General features: G+C 41.1%; 1 protein-coding gene across 18 annotated transcripts in view; it reads right to left on the reverse strand.

Annotated features, from left to right (window-relative positions):
* Nucleotides 1-20,706, reverse strand: part of LOC311270276 (uncharacterized protein) — a gene marked incomplete at its 5' end in the record, with an annotated part of 156,243 nt that overhangs the window by 117,773 nt on the left and 17,764 nt on the right. For 17 of the 18 annotated variants that reach the window (XR_014624232.1, XR_014624233.1, XR_014624234.1 and 14 more), the window contains 2 exons: nucleotides 11,012-11,070; nucleotides 16,420-16,505. Coding sequence is in view for 2 of the 18 variants with exons in the window: in XM_084375049.1 (XP_084231175.1) it covers nucleotides 11,012-11,070; nucleotides 16,420-16,505 (145 nt within the window). Of the gene's footprint in view, nucleotides 1-6,578; nucleotides 6,721-11,011; nucleotides 11,071-16,419; nucleotides 16,506-20,706 lie in introns of all 18 variants that reach the window. The other variant, XM_084375048.1, reaches the window with a different exon arrangement.

The following is a 20,706-nucleotide window of genomic DNA, read 5'->3' on the forward strand; positions in this document are numbered from 1 at the left end:
ATGTTGTTATTTATATATTTATTTTATTATACTCATCTGGATGGCTGGTGCTTTAAAATAATCAAACAGCTCCCAGGTTAAAGCTTCTTGATATTAATATATTATGAGAAGCATATACATAATGTGTGTAAAAAAAAGTTTTGGATACATATGCTTATTGTACAAGGGACAATTTAATCAAAGCATCACTTTTAATTATACTTGATCATTTCTCTGATTCTTCGTTTCCCCCATTTTGTCTGTATTAATTAAATGTAAAACAGATTAAGTTTTTATTTATCAGAAACAGTAGCCTTGTCCATATTTGTTTTACTTTAAATATTATTATCCTTCAGTTTCTATAGTTCTACAACACTTTCAATAATCAGCTACTTTAGTCATATGATATATCTTATTAAATATCATTCAGACTGCCAACTGTTTAAGTATACGAGGCCTCAACTGTATAATAATTATAACATTAATTAGGGAATTGTTGGTGGAAGGACAATACAATGTTAATAATTAGGACATTTCAGATTAGTAATTATTGTTTCATGATTAATGAAGGAGTGAATATGGTACCTGTTAATTCAACCTATTACCACATGTATTATGTACAATACAGGAAACATCCTTTACTATTATAAACTAAAACAATAACCAATTTTATCATGAAGAGGAGAGTGTGAGACATGATAATTCACATATACGGATAACTTGCATTATTTCTGCCAAATAAAACAGATGATCGCACAGAAATCACAGAGCAACATAATGAAATGCTAATTTGTGAGATCTGATCCTTTAATATTTAGTTTAGTATATAAAGAAAACAATTTATTAGAAGTCAAACTGAAAATATCTATATATAAACTGCAGTGCTGTTTTACTTTTCCCTACATCTTGCTGGTTTTTGCACCATCTAGCATTATGCTCCGTCAACACTAAACACACTGCAGTCAGTTTACCCTCCGACTCGCCAACAAGCTTGAATATCCGCAGATTCCCACAGCCAGAAGAGAAGCTGTGGACCACAAGCCACATTCAGAGGAGGAGGAGGAGGGGGAGTTAGCACATGGTTATCAGGGTGTCAGCACCCCCTGCTGGCTTTGGCTGCATGACTGGGACATTTGCCCTTTTGTCGACCCCCCCCCCCTCCAATCATCCACCCAACTCTCTCCAACCCATTCTACTACTACTACACACTAATAATACATCTACTAATGCTATTCAGACCTCCTCGGCACAGGATTGATAGAAACATTCAGTAGAAGTTCAGAAGAAACTACAGATTTATTAGAATCTAGTCGGACGGGGTTGAATTTGATGTTAATGACTTAAACACAAGTCAACACACTAATGTAAAGTCCAGTTGGATGCTTTTCCTATTGTAATTCATGTTGAACACTTGTTACATGTTAACACTGCGGGTTGAGAACATTCCTCTACACTTACGCCAGCCTAACTTCTTCAAAACTTGATCAGAGTAAGTGTTTTCACGCACACATTACAGGATATGATCTACATCGTGCCCGTGCCCTCTGTCTGATGGCTAGATGCTGACTAGTATGGATAATTAATGAAAGTACACAAGCCCTTCTCTCTATTTTACAAGTGTTCAATAACATTCATGTAATCATTCCTGTGTTAATGCCAGACCTCGCAGTAGAAAATGACATGTTTGCTCCCATATATCTCACTGCATTTCTCAATAAGGTGATATGTGATGAGTAGCCTGAAAACCAGTTCATGTCTTGGCTAAGGTCATGCTCGAGATATGTTGTTCTTAATGCAGCCTTAGATCACATTTACACAGACGCCTTTCAGCATTAGCAAACAGAAGGTGATGAATGCAACCCAGATAATAAAAACCAACAGTATGTGAGATATGGGCTTTATATACATCAATAGCCCACTAAAATTGTCATATTCTAGCTTTCATTTTACTGTTTCTCATTATTGGGATATGAGTTGAGCAAAACGGTCATAAACATCAATGTAATGCAGTTATCTGCAGACATTATAATGAGAGAAAACTTGAGTGTTGTAAGTAGACTTGGAATAACAAACAAGTGTATTATTTCATGATTATTACAGTTCTGTTGTGACTCATGCCATTCATTTAGGTTTTGACCAGGCTGTATTTTTAAAAATGTGACGGGTTTGGCCTGTTAAGCCTCTTTGTTTTGCTCTTAGACTTGACTTATGTGTAGCCGTACTCATCCCAGGTGAACTAAAAACCACAGAAAACCTTTTCCACTTTGACAATAAATGACAGCTGATGACAACTGGCAAAGAAGTGGGAAACATACTTTGTGGTCTACTACCACTGACGTTGACGGATTAACGAGAAGGCTCACAATTACGTAGAGACAGCAAAAACCACTTGGAAAATTATGTGACGTGAAGTTATAACTGATCCAACTAAACTGTCTTCTACAAGGAACTGCAGCTTTTCCGTTGTAGCTCATATGACCATGTTCTGCTTTAATTCGCCCCTATGAGATATCATGGGACAGCGTATCGTAGCACGCCAATTCATAGCCACGAATTTCATGCTTTTCGCATGTCATTTAATGCAGTTCGGTCCTGGTACACTTCCACTGACAGGTGACCTTCGTCATGGTAACAGCAGTCAGGTGACCTTTGTTAGATTCAGGCAACAAAACTATTTGGTTAGATTTAGAAGAAGATCACGGTTTGAGTAAAAATAAGTGTGTAATGCAAGATTTATTATGAGACTAAATGGGGTGAAGTCACAGGCAAAAAGCAAAAAATACATTGTGATAACAAGTGCAATGAGTTAAGACTTTGGCATGTTATTTATTAATTATGCTGGAATACATGGCAGATTGGTCCTGATTAAAATAGTCTGTAGACACATGTGTGTGTGCCACCACTGGATGTAGATATCTATCTGAAATCTACTCTAATCAAAGCATATCTCTGTGAAACTCGCCCTGTACAGTCAGGTCATGAAAAACGCCTTCAGCACACTTTAAATAGAGAGGGGCGGACAATCCGTCACAGTGAAGAAGAATCATTAAAAGCTCTGTACACAATGTGTTTTCAGTTACACTAGCTGATTAAACCTATTCTTAGGACTGTCTCTGAACACACTGTGCAGACTGTGATTGACATCCGCCTGCGTTATTTTTTGTTCACACGTTAGAACAGGACACTAAACATCTTTACGACCCTTTGAAGTACACAGCGTTTGATAACCTCAACCAATCTGAAGCACAGCTCCGGACGAATCTGCTTGATTTGTGCACATTACATTTATCACGTGACTCCCAAAGGAAGAAATGGACGTCTCCAATAGGAAAACTCTTGAAGCTTTTTGATTAATTAAAACTGTAGCTTCAACATTTGATGACCGAATTGCTGAAACGTCGCCAACATGTTGGTGTCAGAATCTAATCTCCTATGGCATGAGTTGCGTATCATCCAGAGGAAACAGTATCCAGATTCAGACAAAAATAAATGAGCTGCAGCTTGAAATGACACCAGTGTTCTCCTTCAATTTGCATACTAACACCACATTTCCTAACTGTCCACTGACTCATCCTCCTCAATGGGAAGATTTACAAACCACAGGAATATCAAGGTCTCAAATCAAAGCCAGGAATGTGAAAACGGAGAAGGGAACAGCACATTACCATGACACCGCCATCTCCCATGTGGACATACGGGAGAAGGGTGACACTACAGGGGGCTCTGGGTCTTGTCGTTAGCCAGGAACGAGCTGCTCTCTCTGGGTTATCAGCCTTCTCCCGTGACCCCCCAGTGGAGCAGCAGGGCTGTTCTGTTGTTTCATTATCACAGAGGTTCACGTAGCATGGAGAGGCGCCATCATTATCCATCAGGCTTAATGAGACTATCTCGCTGCCGTAAAAGGTCAGGCAATTACTGCTGGTGCAGTTTTCAGCCTGGAGACGCGAAGAGGTTGGAGAGGGATGGAGGCGAAATAGATAGTACACACAGACTCACACACACACACACACAAACAAACACACACGAGGCTGATGGTTTTCATGTTCGGCATTTGCGTACCATCACTTGTATCTCCAAAACATCAGCTTAGGAAATTTCGTTTTTTAAGTTTATCATACGTTTATTATGCTATCAATAATTTCGCTGGAGACATTTTTATTTACCAACATCTGTCTTTTGTAAAAAATAATGTCTTTAGTGCTGATTTGTGGATGTCTCCGAGGAAGAGCAACTCTCTGTAAAATAGCAGGTGACTTTTTCCGTCATCTGGATCATGTGCACTATATGACAAGCCTGTAATTGGATCAGGCATTGGACCTTTGACCTGTGGCATATGACATCACCTCGAAACTGTGTCGCACACGGTTTTAAGCACAAGCAGCCATAGCTTCAAACAACAAGGTCTCAAAATATACAGTGTGCCAATAGAAACCTTCCTCTATTTACAACCAATGGAATTTGGAAAGCAAACTATTAGGTATCATTCTAAGGTCCAGCATTTCCAATCAAAAGGTGGACATTTTTGTTGATTTCCATCAAACCAATTAGTTACGTCTCCAAATTACCAGCAAACAGAGGTTTAAAAATCAAGAAAAGTTTAAAGATGAATAGAACAAATATCCTAAATTGGCTCAACAAAATAAACTTAACTCAAGATCCATTTACTGCTAGAACAGCATCTCACAGTTTTGATCAGTAGGAGTTTTCTCTGTTGACAAGAACATCGGTGGTCCTCTAGGTCGATCATAACCTCCGTTTCTGTTCACCTGAATGGCCTATTCTAGATGTGGTTGAAAATTTGGAAAAAGTTAGTTTGTGGACCATGAGCTGAACCAGCCCGTCCCGAAGACTGACCATATAGGTTGACTGCAAGCAGCGTATTATGATCCCATCAGAACAACTGAATAGGTCGATTGTCAGCGACTCCCAAAACAACATGAACGCTGCAACATACCAGCAGCAGGTGGTATGGACTGTTGTTTTTCGATCCATATTTACATTTCTTGTTAGGCAGCAACCTCTAGTGGCCATAGTATTTATTACAGCGGCAAAGGAGAAAGTCAGGTGATTTAGTATGAAGACTATCCACATAGGGAGGATGGGGATGGATGGATGGTTAAATGCAGGACTCTTACACGCTGTTTGTGTCCTTTGTGACACCAAAAGACAATGGTGAGTAACTTACTTGCGTCACATACATGACGTAACTTACGTTCGATAAGTATCATACTTATTCTGACTCAAACCACCATGTTTTCCTAACCTAACCAAACTGCAACAATAAGATCAGTGATATATATTTTGGGAGTCACTGGCAATCAACTTCTTCAATTGTTTAAGTAAAAGGTTGTGTTGAGTTAAAGGATTACTGAAATAATTTGTTTAACACAAAATGTTGCTGCTGGTTAGAGGCTGAACAACTATCATAATGGATTTGTTTACACCGCTGAGGTGGAGAACTGCTCATTGTGTTTTCATACATTTGTGATAAAAAAAAACAGCCTGCTCTACATTATCCCTCACTCAATATGCAATGTGCATGCATAACCTTTATCCCATCCTCACAGATAGGCAATGAGGAATGATGATAACTTCTCAAGTGCCGAGACAACAGCAGTAACGTAGAAATGATCCTTTTCTATATTGCCTCTATTTCAACTTACAATAATTTAACTCCAACTTAAGTCTCTGCAATGACAAGATACCTGCAGAAAAATGTTTAAGAAAAATAGCACCCCTCCTTCCTCTATCACGGCTCTATCCTGCCTCCAGAGCCACAGGCGATCCTGGGACAGGTTTATGCTCCTCTCGCAGAGAGTTTGAGCCACTGGTTACAGTGTTTTAACGGCTGGATTAATGGGGTGGCAAGAGGGGCCATAAATTGATAATATAACCGCTGAACATACTTGCCAAGACAATTAAGATAATACAACTGGAAATAGAGGCCCCATGAATCGCCATGGTAAAGAGCAATGGCTGCCTTGCGATGATGCGCGCCCTTGAGGCCTTAAGCTGGAAAGTGACGTCTCTGTTCTCACCACGTGTGATCAGCGATAGACTCCTGACAATCACACCTGATGGTTAGTAAAAAAGGTCATAGATACAGGTAACTATTTGAGAGCATTTCACTGTTTTTAATGTAAAATTAGTGATAATGTCATCCTCAGGTGTAAGGGGACTAGTATGTCAAAAGAATCTAAAAGCTTCAAAGAAATGTCTCTTTTACATTCCTTGGAGTAATTTGTCCTGTCAAAACACCACCTAGAAGCATATCCATAGTTTATTACATGGGGGCTTGACATTTCAAATGCTATTACAGTGAGTAGAGTGTCCAAAGGTCAATGGTCTTGTCTGTCATTAACTATGTGGCTGCGTCGTGGAGATGGAGAGCTTATATGCTGAATGATCTGAACACAATTTGCTTAATACCTCTCTCATCTCCATCTGGCTCTTTTTTTTTTAGCCTGGAAAGACACAAAAGGTTTTGTCAATCCGTGTGAAGCAGTATAAAGAGCTGAGTACCCATTCGCTTCCCCTCTCTGAATAAAACAATGCGTAGCTTCAATGGCATTGATAAAAAAAAGATGACTCTGTTGCACCTTAATCACAGAAAGTGACACTCCTCGTGAAGATTAGGGGGCCGATCCGGGAGCGTCCTTCCACGATCGTTATTCAGCGTCAGTAAAAAGGTGGCCATGTTTTGTCTCCTGCCCCTGTCGCCGTCGACCACCATCCCGGTGCCTAACGAGCATGCGGCGACAAGCGGGTAACAAAAACAAAGGCGTAATAAGAGAGTGAAAAATGATGCGGAGCGGTTGTAATGAAGATGAAAAGACTTGCTCTGATGCCTAATGAAGATACATGCCCGTATTTCTCTGACACAGTACTAATTACAAGCTGGGTTTCCATTAATAGCTCATGAAATATTAAGTTCCATTAGCTAATAAAAGCAGACTGCAAAAACTAACGCAGGCTCACTGGAGCATTCTGAGGCAGGTAAAGAGATACAGTGTGAGGTCTTGGTTTTATCGCTGGGAGCAGAAACGATGAAATGTTCCTCTTCATTATTATAACTTAACACTTATCAAGACTGAGGTGGAATTGCTCTTTTCCCTGGTTATTGCAAAAACATAAATTTGTCAAATACATGTTTATGGTTTCACAGTAAGGTCTCGTACGCTACTTGCTGGAGCAGGAATGTTTTTTAGAGATATTCTACATTTATCTTCTTTAACTCCATCCTTTTATCCTCTGTTTGCTGCTCACTTACAATGGGAAATTGAATGCATCACACAAAATAACACGAGTAGCTTGAAAATATAGAAATGCACCCACTTCTTTCCTCTTTAGCCTTATGTTTCCCTAATAAATGGGATGAAGTGTGAAAACAATTAGAAACCATAGCATTTAGCTATTAGCTTCATGTACGTAGCCACACAAAAAGCATGGTAACCCTTCTCATTCTCTGCCCAAACAATGTCTTTATTAATTCAGCACGTTTAACCAAAAATAACACAGACACATCCTCCCTTCCTTCTCCTCTGAACCTGAATCCAAGAAGAAATTCAGGGAGAATAAAGGAATGAATCATTAATGGTTGGCCAGTAATGATCGTGGGACTTGGCGTTATTGGTAAATTACAATGAATGATCAGAAAGCCAGGCCCCCGCTCGGGTCCCTTCAGCTCCAAGGCCCCTACAAATGAGAACGGAAAAGACCCGTAGTCGGCGAGTGTGGGCAGCCCTGCCAAGCACCCGATTGATTTTCTTATTTTCGTGCCGGCAGCCTGGCTCTGAGGAATGAGTTTTAATTCTGGCAGTGCATGATTAAGTCTGCTTGTGCTTAACGGCGGCCTGCTCAACTGGAAAAGTGGACGTGGTAGAAAGAGGAGGAAAGAGAGTGAGGGGTTGTGAGAGTGAGGAATGTGTGAAGGTTTGCTTTAGTGAGGCTTTATGTTTGTGTCTTAATGGGTGTCTGTGTGTATGTGTGTGTGTGTGTGTGTGTGTGTGTGTGTGTGTGTGTGTGTGTGTGTGTGTGTGTGTGGGTGGTGGGAGCTGCGGTTGTTCAGAGGGCCTGAATGGCACCTGTCAGGCTCTTGATTAACGAGGCCCTCTGCCCTTCAATTCCCCAGCCTGTCACTCAGGGAGGATGCATTAATCTTCATCGCCCGCTTGTCAGGTCAGGGCCGGTCCAAGACACCCACCAGTGTGTGTCTGTATGTTTGTGCGTTTAATGTGTGTCTGTGCGTGTTCGGACATTGGTTGAAATGCATTTCAGGTGTGTAAGTGCATGTAGAGTTTGTGTCCTTGCTCGCGTGTGTGTGATTAAACGTGTTTGAGTGCATTGCTTGTGTGGAGGAGGCGAAGCAGGAGGGGGGAGGTGTTTGAAATGAGAGAGTTGAGTCGAGTAGCATCCGGCTGGACAAAAGTACAATGACACAACCACAAGGGCAAAGTGTCAACAATCATAAAAATGTTTATAATTAATATTTGGCCCATCAACATAATTTATTGAGATTCACACGAGCATGTGCACTCTGTGACACCCACATCATTCCCTTGTGTGAGAGGTGAGAAGAAAGGCTGGGATGATGGGGGGGTAGGTAGCTCATCACTAGCAAGAGTGTATGTTTGTGTCAGTCTGTGTGTGTGTGTGTGTGTGTGTGTGTGTGTGTGTGTGTGTGTGTGTGTGTGTGTGTGTGTGTGAGGAGACAGATGGAGAGCAGGGCCGCCACTCCTGCCAGCCGCCACTCGCACTCAGCCAACCAGCACCCCACCCCTGAACCTTCGACACGATCGGTCCAACCAATCAGACGAGCCCATCTGCACGAGCGACGGCCAATCAAAGAGCCGGCAGTTCAATTAGAGCATAATAAAGGGACATTCATCATTCAATTAGGCATCTGTCACCGCGCCACAAAAGGGAAAAAAAAACTTGGAGATGCAGAGTGAGCGCGAGAAAGAAAGGGTGGAAGAAGAAAGAGAACAGGAGAGGGGGAGAAACAGTGGGAAAGGATGAAGATAAAGAGACACAGGCAATAAATAAACAGACTTCCACCGAAGAGGATGGATAGAAAGAAAGAGACATAACACTAACTGAGAGTTGGGATGACGAAAAGAGAAAGAGAGAGTGAAAAATGTAAAGCGTGCAGAGAAAGAAAAACAAGGCAGAGATGCAGAATATTCATAATGTTAATTACAGTGCCATTGCGGTGACACTGTTATGACTAACAGCCAGCTCTGGTGTAATGAGGAGCAGAAAAAACAACATATCAGGACATCAGAGACATATCGGGGAGATTATCTGCTGCTGTGCGTGTTATCATAGAAACTTTTGCCATCAACAACTGCAGAAAAGTTCTGCTGTAATCAGCCTCTAAAGACTTGTTCCATTCTAATCATTTCCAATAAAATGTAGAAATACAGAAATACAAGCTGCTTTATATTTGTGCATTACAGTTTGCTATGACAATGACATACAGTAAGTTTAGAAACATATCCTGCATGGGGATCATCATATAACACAAACAGATAAGACCATTAATCAAGACAACTGGATGCCTTTATACCACACCAGCGGTTTTGTTTATGTTTTTCATAATTACAACCTTTCCTACTTGAAAGGAGGATGTCTCCACTCATTGGGGTTGTGGTTGTGTCTGTTTGTTTTTCTTTAATCATATAGAAGACACTGAAAGAGACACCGAACCCCTTGGCTCTGTTTATTATGGAAACCTATACCTGATTCTGTAATAAAGTCAAACATAAATTGCAGTGCTTTCCTGTTAGGCCAGTATTTTTCCACTACAGGCGTGGCTGTTTTTGGTAATTAAACTGATTTTAAAATGAAATGTGGAACTACGCTTATCATATTAAAGCATTAATATCAGCCTTTTTGCTATTCCAATCGCAAGCAACATTAATGTTTGCTAGCTAGCATTAGCAACGTTAGCTACAACAGACTGTGGTGGTGTGAATGCAATGGAAGGGAAGAGATGGAAGGCTACATTTAGTGGCTGAACGTTATCAATCAACAAACATCTTTAAAAGTTAATAATTATCAGTCAAAGCATGTTGAAATGGCCGGTCACATTCTCTTATCTACATCTCTTATCATACATATTCCAGATGTCATATGCTCCATATATTGATTAGATGTCGGCCAGTTTAGGTCGATAAGTAGTTAATTGATGGTTAGAGCGAGGAACAATAAGACTAGCTCTATTATCACACGTGTTTCATGGCCTACTATACCTGCATAATAAAATCTTAGTATGTTGTTAAATATGTAAGAAGAAAATTCAGTTTGTCATTATCAAATGTGTGGAAACTGCAGATAAAGAAATAGCGAGTCCACTTTTACATGGGTGGAGGGTTGACATGTTCCTGTTTAGGAGGCAGTTTTGATTTTGATCTTATACTTTCTTACAAAAACCATAAAATAAATTTGAACAAATGGCCTGAATGAGGGATGTGGCGCTGTAGCAACACTTTCAGGCTGATAATTTGATATAAAATCCTGCCTGGTGCAGCCTTAAATAAATACTTGTCTTTAAAAAACTCATCTTATCAACCACGCTCATCACATTGTCTCTTTCTCCTCTTCCATCTCTCCTTCTCCCTGTCTCTTTCCATCCCTCTCTGCCTCTCTCGTGCCAGCTGTCTCCAAACCCCTGTGGTCCTCCCTCCCTCCCTCCCTGCCTCACCTCCCTCCTCCTCCTCTCATTCCTCCTCCCCTCCGTCTCTCTCACCCCAGTCCCCAACCAAGCAGGAAAATGATCCCTAGTAAATAATATATCAAGATAAATGATAATTGCTCCGATTTTTTGTGCGTTCCCCGTCACTTAATGAGCGCCATAAATTAGCAATGAATGTGGCTGACAGCGTTTGTCAGAACACGGTCGATGCAAATGTGCCTTGGCATCCCGATGGTTAAAACTTCTTCTCCGTGTTTCTTTCGGAGACGCATCCTTTAATGTGAATTATACAACAGATCAAAGTTCATATGAGAGTTCAGTGCAAAGTTCACTTACTTCTTGTGTTTTGCAGGAGAAATGAATCCACTGCTGTCTGCTTAACAGGCAAGGACGATCTGTAAGAGTCAACAAGGCAAACTTAGTATTTAAAAGGTCAAAATGAGAAAGATATTTTGTCGTTCATGATTGTGATTTGGCCTTAAATTCACTTGCCTGCATATACAAACCATTTAGCGTATTACGGTTCATTATTCCTCATTACTTTTATAAATAACTGAAAATATCCTGTAATATTATGTCATTGTAAAAAAAAAACCCTGAATAACAATAAAGCACACATGCACATGCTCATATCCTGTACAGTAATTGTAGATTGGCTGTGGGTGAGCACTCGCTCTTAAGCCCTGTCCCTCCGTCCCTGTCAGACATCAAACGGGGGGCCTTGGCCACAGATCGCACACGCGGGCTTCCCCTGAGACCGCCTGATTGAAACCTGGCAACAGGACCAAACAGCTGCTTCAAACAAAAGACATCTGCATATTTCAGATTTGTTTTTCATAAATTAAAACCGCAACCTGCCAAAAATCTGGGCGAGGGAGTCTATCGACTTGTGTATAATTAGATAAAGTTTACAAGCTTTGAAAGTTGGAAATTAGCATGAGGTAAAGGGGTGCTCACCAGGGAGAGCGGGGGGACCCAGCTTACAGGCATGTTTCTGCCTTCTTTTGTAATGACGGGCAGGGTGGTGGGGGGTTGGTAGCTGTTCCAGCTAAGGGAAAACATACAAACACAACTCCTCTGGTGTCAGTTGAAGCCACAACAGTAGCTCAGTTTTGCTGTTCTTGTCTGAGAGCAGCGAGCTGTCAGTAGGTGATGCTGCTGGCTGCAGCCAATTAAAAACTGTCTGGCTTTTTTGGGCTCTGCCTTTGACCCAATGACACCTACTGTGCATTTGTGTGCAAATGCATGTGCGTATCTCTGTTAAGCTCTGATGCGGCCCCGTGTGGTGCCTTTATGGGGTCAGATAGCGAGCTGTTTCACTTGTAAAAACCCCTTCAATTATTCAGTGAAGTCAAGTCTCCCCTTTATCTCCCGCTTGTCTCCTGGTGTGTTTGGGGACAGCAGGGAGAGCGAGGGCGAGAGTGAGGGATGGAGAGAAGAGGGAAGGGAGGGAGGGAGGGATGCATGGATGGATGGATGGATGGATGGGAAGGCGCGGATGTCTCCTCAAAAGCATTGCTGCCTAATTACTAGCTCATTTAGATCAGCAACCACAGTTATAAATAACCCAACAGCTGGCGCGATGGAACCAGACAACACCAAACACGGAAACGAAGCACAATATCACAGTCAGCTGAAATAAGCACTGGAATGATAATGGTGTCTGTGGTGCACGGAAAGAGTCCGATGTGTCTCAACATGGTTGTGCTGTTTACAATCTAAAAACCCTCAAATGGAGCCCGGGGTAAGGGTGAGGTTACGATATAAGAATAGATGTTATTCTAGAGTTTCATTCCAAAACTTCTTCGACTTATCGAAAGCAGATATATTCTTCCTATGATGTCTTATTTTATAACTAAAGCTTATGAGATATGACAGTTGTAGTCATGTTTACTGAAAATATATGTTTCCGTTAGCAGGAAACTTTTAAACCTAAATTATGAGTTGAAACAAAGGTAAACATCCTAAAAATATTCTTTCTATTCCTGCATGAAATCCTTTGTTTGTGGTCAACAAAAGCACGTTCATGGTGCTTCTCATAAACTTCATCAGATCCAACTGAGAAGAGGGATGAATAAAAGGTGTCCAAACAACATCTTATATATTCCTGTGAATTTCAAATATTGTCATCTGTGTATCCCCTGGGCTAAAGAGAGGCGCTTTTTTAAAACATTTCTCGGTTTGTGCTAAAGCTCCCACGAATGCAGTGCTGCTTCTTCTGTTAAGTGATTATACAGACAACTTGGGAGTGATATAATTACCTCAAACATGGCAACCCTAGTGGTGGAGCTTGTGGAGGTGATAATATATGGTAATTACCAGTTTCTAGGGCTGAACAATCTGGAAAGAATGTATTTAAGATAAAAGCATGAAAACAACCCCGGCAGCGCTTTTTACATGTACAGCGTGGTGTTTGCACTGTAAAGGAAGACAATGGCTGTAAACATTTAAGAAATGGTAATGAGATAAATGCTATATCCCTTCCGGAGTACACATGTATTTTTGTTCATAGACGTACAGCGTAAAAGCCCTCACAAGGAAAGGATTAAACAATGGAAAGATTAAAATCTTTATACCCAGAAACCAAGTAAATAAAATGACTGTCTAGACAGCTCTAATTAGGTTTTGATTGTAATTAAAAGTTTATTGTTATTTCATTTAAGTCATTCTGTTCACTTGAGGGGGATAAAAAGTCATTCATATCTATTTATTTCAGCCCAAAAATACTATTAAGTGTCGGCAGCATTTTTTAAAAGTCTTACCAAGAAACCCAAGAGAAATATGAAGAATCATTTTCAACTTCTTTAAGCGTCTCCAAATGAATAAGACTGTTCCCTGACATCAATTAATGAATGAAAGGTTTTTCTCCCAATTAAGCCCTGAAATTTCATTAACTGCTTAATGGCGAATGGTGACTCTCAAATCTTTGCCACAAACCTCGACAGGGGAAACACAACTCTCAGACTGAACTCTCTGCGAGCATCAGGGGAACGTCTGTGTTCAAAAGGTATTCATTCAGTCGGAGCTCTTTGACGAAAAAAGCCTGTGATACAGTGGATCTGCTTTGGTCGTTGTCTCTTGACGGACATTTTGGCAGCAGATGACGGCTCCTCAGTTTGAGACGAGGAGACTAAAACACTGCGGCTCTCTGTTAGCAAACAATGGGCAGGTTTCTGTTTCAGCAAAGCGAAAGACCAGAGCGAGAAAGGTGATCTTCATGTCCCAGAATGTACTCGCAGAAATGAAAAATCTGATCCAGTTTTCCATCCTAATATTAAAGATATATAATATTACAATATGTAATATTTAAAGTGATGCGTCATATGGTGGTTCACTTTGACAACCGCCTACAGAGAACCTGATTCAGAAGAAAAGAGAGCAGGTGGGTGAGATTAAGATATCAATTTACCGCATTTATCTTTATGTCGCTCATTTTTCAGGTTCGCTAACACTCAAATATTTAAAAGCCCTTCGAGTATATTAAATAAAAACTTTGCCTCGTAAGCATCGCTGTCATTGCTACACCAGTGTAACTAATTTCCGACATCTCTAAACCCAGAGTGGTGGAAGGACCCGGGGAATAGATGTTAAGAGTGGGCGGTCCCCCCTGTTGTAGGAAACTCCGGTGAGGGGTGTTCGCCATATGCTCGCCGGGTTCCGAGGGAAAAGGGCTCAGAGGATAAAAGTGAGCGCGGCAGCGACGGCCCTCCATCAGTGTGTTCAAAGCCTCCATATGAAAATGACTGTGTACAAGACTTCTACTGAGGCCAAATTTAGATCAAAGGCAAACCCGGGCAGGAGGGGAACAGAGGGAGGGGGAACGGGGTTGGTTTGGGGCAGACGGGGAGTTGTGCATGAAATGGAAGTTTGTGCAATGTGATGAGCAAATCTGTGTGTGCATGGGAATGTTAATAATAATAAGTGGGGAAATTTGTCAATTTATTTTTCCCCTTTACACTGAGGATGTCAATACCAAATTGGAGCTGTTAACTTGTGATGTGACTTCCAGCTGGGTGAAATGAAGTTGTGTCTTTTCCAGGTCACCGAACTGGCAGTTTTTACTGTACAGACTCTGTACAGGATTGAATTTAGAGGATGGGACATGTGGCAGGAGATGCAAATTAGCTTTTGATGTTTTAAGTTACAGCATATTTGTTTCCTAAGTTTCTCTCTTGCACAGGAAGAAAAAAAGCAATGTACCCATCAGTGTTAGCTGATGTAGTGTAAATAATTATTTAAAAAGCATCATAACCCTTCTCTTGAATAAATGATCACATATAAATTATTACTTTATCATTTCAAATTCATCGTTTTTCTCCTTAACATCTACTGTACATGCAGTCACAATCTTTGTAATTAAACTTCAGTATTTTAAAAACCTTCACAGAGATCATGTCTATCAAACAGTGTGGGTGGCTCTAAAATTTGTCCTTTTAAAGGATAAGATTGGTGGTGTGCTATATTTTTCTTGCTGTCTACAATTCCCATAACAAGTCAAAAACAATGTAATTTAATCTCTGATGACTTTTCTGACTTCCCTCTTTGTGACATGGAGCCCAAAAACCCATTCGTTCTTGAAACATCTGTAAATCTTTTAAAAAACAGGTCACATATATATAGTTTGTTTGTTGGGGTCTCAACAGGATTACACAAAAACTACTAAACGGATTTCCACAAAACTTGGATGGAGGATGGGTCTCAGCCCAGAGTAGACCCCATTAACTTTTGGTATAGAGCCAGGAATTTTTCTGTGTCTCTGACATTGAGAATTTTTCAACATTTATTTTTATTTCACAGAGAATAGTGCATGGATCTTGATGAAAAACAACATGTGTATTTAGGTGGCTGGTATCTATGAGTGAGAACAATTTGATGCAGATCCTAATAAAAATCTGTTATTCCTCCGCAACACAATGGAGATTATGATTCAGTCTTTATTATCATAGTGGTTGGCTTTTATACATCTGGTGAGCAGTTATGGGTGGTTTAAAATTTAGAGCGATACAGGACTATCAAATTTGATATTGGATTAGGCTTGACTGTCGGGCCTTGGCGAAGGTGTGCGCTCTACTGAGCGCCATTCTGGTTTTACAAATGTTACTCAAACTAGTCCAGTTCAGTTCAACAGTTCATTTGTCGCGGCCTCTTTTCAGTTGTGGATTAAAACATATTTGGAACAGATTGACTCAAAATAACAACAGTGGCCATGAGATTTTTATAGTTTTTGCACACACAGGAATAAGATGTGTAGGACTTTGCCTCCACATGTAAAATTAGTTCATAGGGTCAATTTATTGTTGGTTTTGATCTTTTCATGGGATGTGTTGACATAAAGAAAATCACTAGCTTTATATCATAATCTATGTCAGCGTAAATGCTTTCAAGAACTGGCTACGAGCTGAATCACTGTGTTTTATCATTCAGAGATATGAAGCAGAACAGCGCAAATTTATTTATATAAAAATGTTATTGACTCGCAATATATATTACCATAAATCGCAATCTTAAAGCTCCTGATCTTACTGGTGGAACAAACGCTAACACTGATATATGAGAGGCTCAGTCGGCGCCACTCCTCACATCTTTCTTCCATCTCTTCACCTCCTTTCCTTAATCTCACTTCCCCCTAGCCTCCTCCGCCTCGCTCCGCCCTCCTCTCCTCCTCTCTTCCTGCCTCTCAAGAGAGGAGGTCACATGCTGCAGACCTGCTCTGTGCCATCTGGCTGACTTCCTGTCATCCTTACCCCAGGAGAGAGTGGCTCTGCAGGGTATACCACGGGAGAACTCCCCCCTCCTCTTCCTCCTCCTCCTCCGACAGGCCCCCGCACACCTGAGCAGAAAGGGTGAGAAAAACACACAGGGAGAAAAACAGAGAGCGAAAGAAAGACAAAGAATACAGTGGGGAAAGAAAGAGAGGACGGAGAATACAGCAGGAGAAAGGGAAATTAGAAAAACCTGCAACCAAAAAAAAGCAAAAACTTTTAAAGCTGCTCCGAGGAAAACTGATTAATCAAGACAAATTTTAAACCATGTGGTTTGGGAAGAAAAAATAGGTCTGATGGCTCGATAAAGACGGATCAAATTTCACCACAATCAAAATGCTGAGGGGCAGTTTTTGTGCTATTATGTTTCATAATCAAAATGAGGGGAAGGAACAATCCTCCACTTTTCCTTTAATCAGAGACGATCATGCACATCAAGTTTAGATATTTTTTTTTTGCGAGTTGACATAAACCATGAAAATTCAGAAACATCATTAGAGAAATCGCGGTTGAGTTTCCGTCGAGGTCTTCCATGAAAGCGTAGCCCACTTTGTTTGACGCCTTCTCACCTTCCTCTCACACGTCTCCCTCTGACACAAGAACATAAGAATTGGTTAAAAGCGCATACATGCCAGATTAATCTTAATGTCCCACCCATGGTCTTGCATATTCATATAAATATAACATGACTGCCGCTCACATCTGAATTTATTGGTTTTCCTCCTCCGCAAATTAGGGGGCCTCCAATTGATGAATATTTTAGCACATGTGCACTCTGCGGGACATTTATCATCGGCTTTGCTATTATAAACAGAATAAATGAGCAGTCGAAGTCGGCTGCTGCTACAGTGTGCTGTACGCGGGCACACCGCCCCTCTGCGCTCTCCCGCTTCAGCCTTCCTCCACGACTGCTGCTGCGTCTTAATTCTGCAAAATGGCTTCCTCTTTGGCGTCTCCTTTACATGTTACACGGCGTCACCCGGCACATATGGATAAGGGTTTACCGTATATTGCAGGTAGGCCCTGAAAATGGTGACTATGGAGATCATGACAGAGAGGTCTTGCACCTAATCTGTAACACCTAAAGCAGAGCTGCAGTCAAGACAACCTTAGTTGAATCTATGTTAAGTGAAGCCCTAAGGGGGTCGAGACAGAGGTTAATTGGATATACTAAAATTATGTTATTTCATTACAGACACTAAGTTTTGGAGGTTAGCCTAATAAAAAGGATGAAATTTTTAAAATAAAGGTATTGCACAACTCTGAGATTCTTTTTTCCTCATCCTTGTTGCTAAGATGATCATATTTTCTGCATGGCGCTCTCTAGAGATCATCCGTCAGTCAAATAGTTTGGATGGCACTGCTGATGTCTTTTCATTGAATTTCTGTACAGGAGTTTTCTCTGCTTAGAGCAGCAAATATTAAGGAATATCTGATATCAACATAATCCTAATGAGACAAATGATGCTCCTATTTCATTATTTTGACACCCTAGTATCTTAAAAACCTTTTACTGTGTAACCAGATCCCTTGCTGGTACATCCAAAACAACAGTGAAAAAGGAAAACGTGTCAGTAAATGTTTGACTTGTTCAGAAACCTGAAATCAAACCAGTCATGTCGGCCTGCAAAATAACAGAACACAAAGCCAAAATCGAAACGAGTCCACAACTGTTCTGCTTTGATGTCCTCCTCTCATCTTCCTCCTCTTCATCTCAACCATCCACTGCTTGGTGAGAGTGCAGTTGGACGCCCTTTAGCACTTCCTTTTAGCCCCATGTGACCAAAAGACCTGCTGGGATTCTTGCAGAAGGACGCCAAACCACCTTAGGCTGCATCTAACCACTGCTGAAGCCCACTGATCTGACACTGCAGAACCAGGCATTGTAACAAATGCTTTCATTCACAGTCGCAGCCATTGGCAAACACTGTGAAATGGGTGAAATCCCAGCCTAGTGAAGCTGGCACAGAAACCCAGCATCCTGGATCCCTTCCACTTCAGAGAGCTCTGCCACATGCTAACTGTCATCCACGAGGCACTGCTAGCCCAAAGGGGGGGTCTGGCAGAATGGGTTTGGGGGTGAGGGAGAATGGGGGAGTAAACGGAGGGGGGGTGATATAAACACTGGGATATACCCTTCACATACAAACATGGAAGTCAACACAGACTCCTTGGAGGTACAGCACCAGAGGCCATGAGAGGTGATTATTATTTATGCAGACGCTATTCTGAGTTGAGCCTCATATTCTCCAGCTTGTCTCACTCACCTGGCATCTGCCCAGTGAGAACCATCCCTGGGATCTACAGCAATGATGATCCCCCCCTACCTCAAACACACACACACACACACACACACACACACACTCACAAACCTCCTTGTCCTCATTGCTGTCTACGCCTGGTAGATCCCCTGGCATGTTCGCTCCTCCTTCATAAACACTAGCAGCTGCTTGGGCAATTAGCCATTAGCTCTTTACTTTTTACTATAATACCCGGTCCTCAGAAATCTCCACAATTAGCTCCTTAATTGCTTCTAAACAACCCAGGCGTAACCAGTAAATGGAAGAAGGCAGTAGGTAGTTAGGTGAAGAGACAGGCTTCTGGGAGAGAATTGAGCTAGCTTGGAGATTTCAGGCTAAACCGTTCTTCCTCTCTCCTCCCTGTGCAGCCGTTGGCAATTTTTTTCTGCCGTGACATGGCTTGGAAAGGCTTGTAGAGGAGGAGGAAAGACAAAGTAGGTAAAAACACAAGGCAGCGGAGGGCTGATCCCTCATATTCAAATTGAAACTGACACATCCATGCCCTTTATTCTGTGGTCTAACTATCACTTCTGAGAAATGCTAACATTCAGTGTGACAGGAGGTGTTACGGTGACTTTTAGACGGGCAGGAGACTGCAACCCCCGGGCGTGGATTTGTGTGGCAGCGTGATATGACACAGCTCGCCTGACAGAGCAATGGGGATACCCCCAAGATTAGCTGAATGCATTAAAGAGAGGCATGAAACGTAGCTAACTGTTGATTAAATCGCTGTTATATCCACACTGGCAGTTCCAGTTAACCTGTTTAACATTGACAACAGCTACGCCACTAACATGACAACAGCCCATAGGCCTACATATGCTGTTTGCTGTGTGTGGCATCACAACAGACATATTTGTAAGGACAGGAATGGATTAAATTAAATTATTTATTTTTTTAAAAATGTCACTGCTTCTACGATTATTTGTTAATTATTTAGTCAAAAGACAAGAAAGTGATTAAGTCATTCCTTAAGCAAAAATGCAAAAAGTCACTGATTCTGGCTTCTCAATTGTGAGGAATTTGCTGATTTTTTCTGCTTTATCGCCCTTTAATTTCAATACCTTTGATAATATGTTACGATTTATAGATTGTTATATTTTTGGATATTTAACAGATGATGAGTAAGCATTTTTATATCACTATTGCAACACATTTGTTGAGATAATTCTTAGTCTTGTGTTTTTGTCTGCCCAATATTCTGCTGGTTGTTTGGCTGTATGGTGAATGTCTGACATGTGGTGTCTTTCTCTAATGTTTTCTATATCAACATGGAGGATCTGTGGCACCTGAGTGTTTTTCTTGCTTTTGATTCACAATATGAGAGTGAGTTTGCCCAAAAAATTACACATGTTGCAGTTGTCCTCGAATCCCGTGCATTTATGGTTAGCGCTGGCTAAATATCTGCTCATGTTTTGATGAAAGAACAATTAGGTTTTAACCAGGGAAGTGGAGGCTCCGGCTACAGGTCGTCTGCTCATAATGGTTGCTGGCGCTCAATCAAAGAAACACAGTTGATTGGCTTCCCCAATTCTCTACAATGATAAACTGTTTCCAAATTTAAACAATCAAAGCAGAATAATCAAGCATAGTAATTCACTGCCACTGTGTGTGTGTGTGTGTTGCCTATTTTCAAAATACTATTTCAGCAGCACTTCAGTAACATTTAGTGCACATATCTCTCTGCATCCAGTTCACACTGACTCACACTGTAACTCTCTTTCTCTCTGTCTTTCACACACACACACACACACACACACACACACACACACACACACACACACACACAGTACGAAGGAGGTATTCAAGCACCATCTAGTGCTTTATTCTGGAAATTGCTCTGCAGAATGTCAGAAATGTGTGGAAGTCTCCAGGTCTTTTTAATTTTTAATTTAGAATATTTCTTGATTTGTTGATGATTTGATGTCAACACCTGCTTCTCCTAACTAACCTGACCTCTGACCTCTCC

Source organism: Pagrus pagrus, assembly GCF_965226575.1.
Source record: "Pagrus pagrus genome assembly, chromosome: 15".
NCBI lineage: Eukaryota > Metazoa > Chordata > Actinopteri > Spariformes > Sparidae > Pagrus > Pagrus pagrus.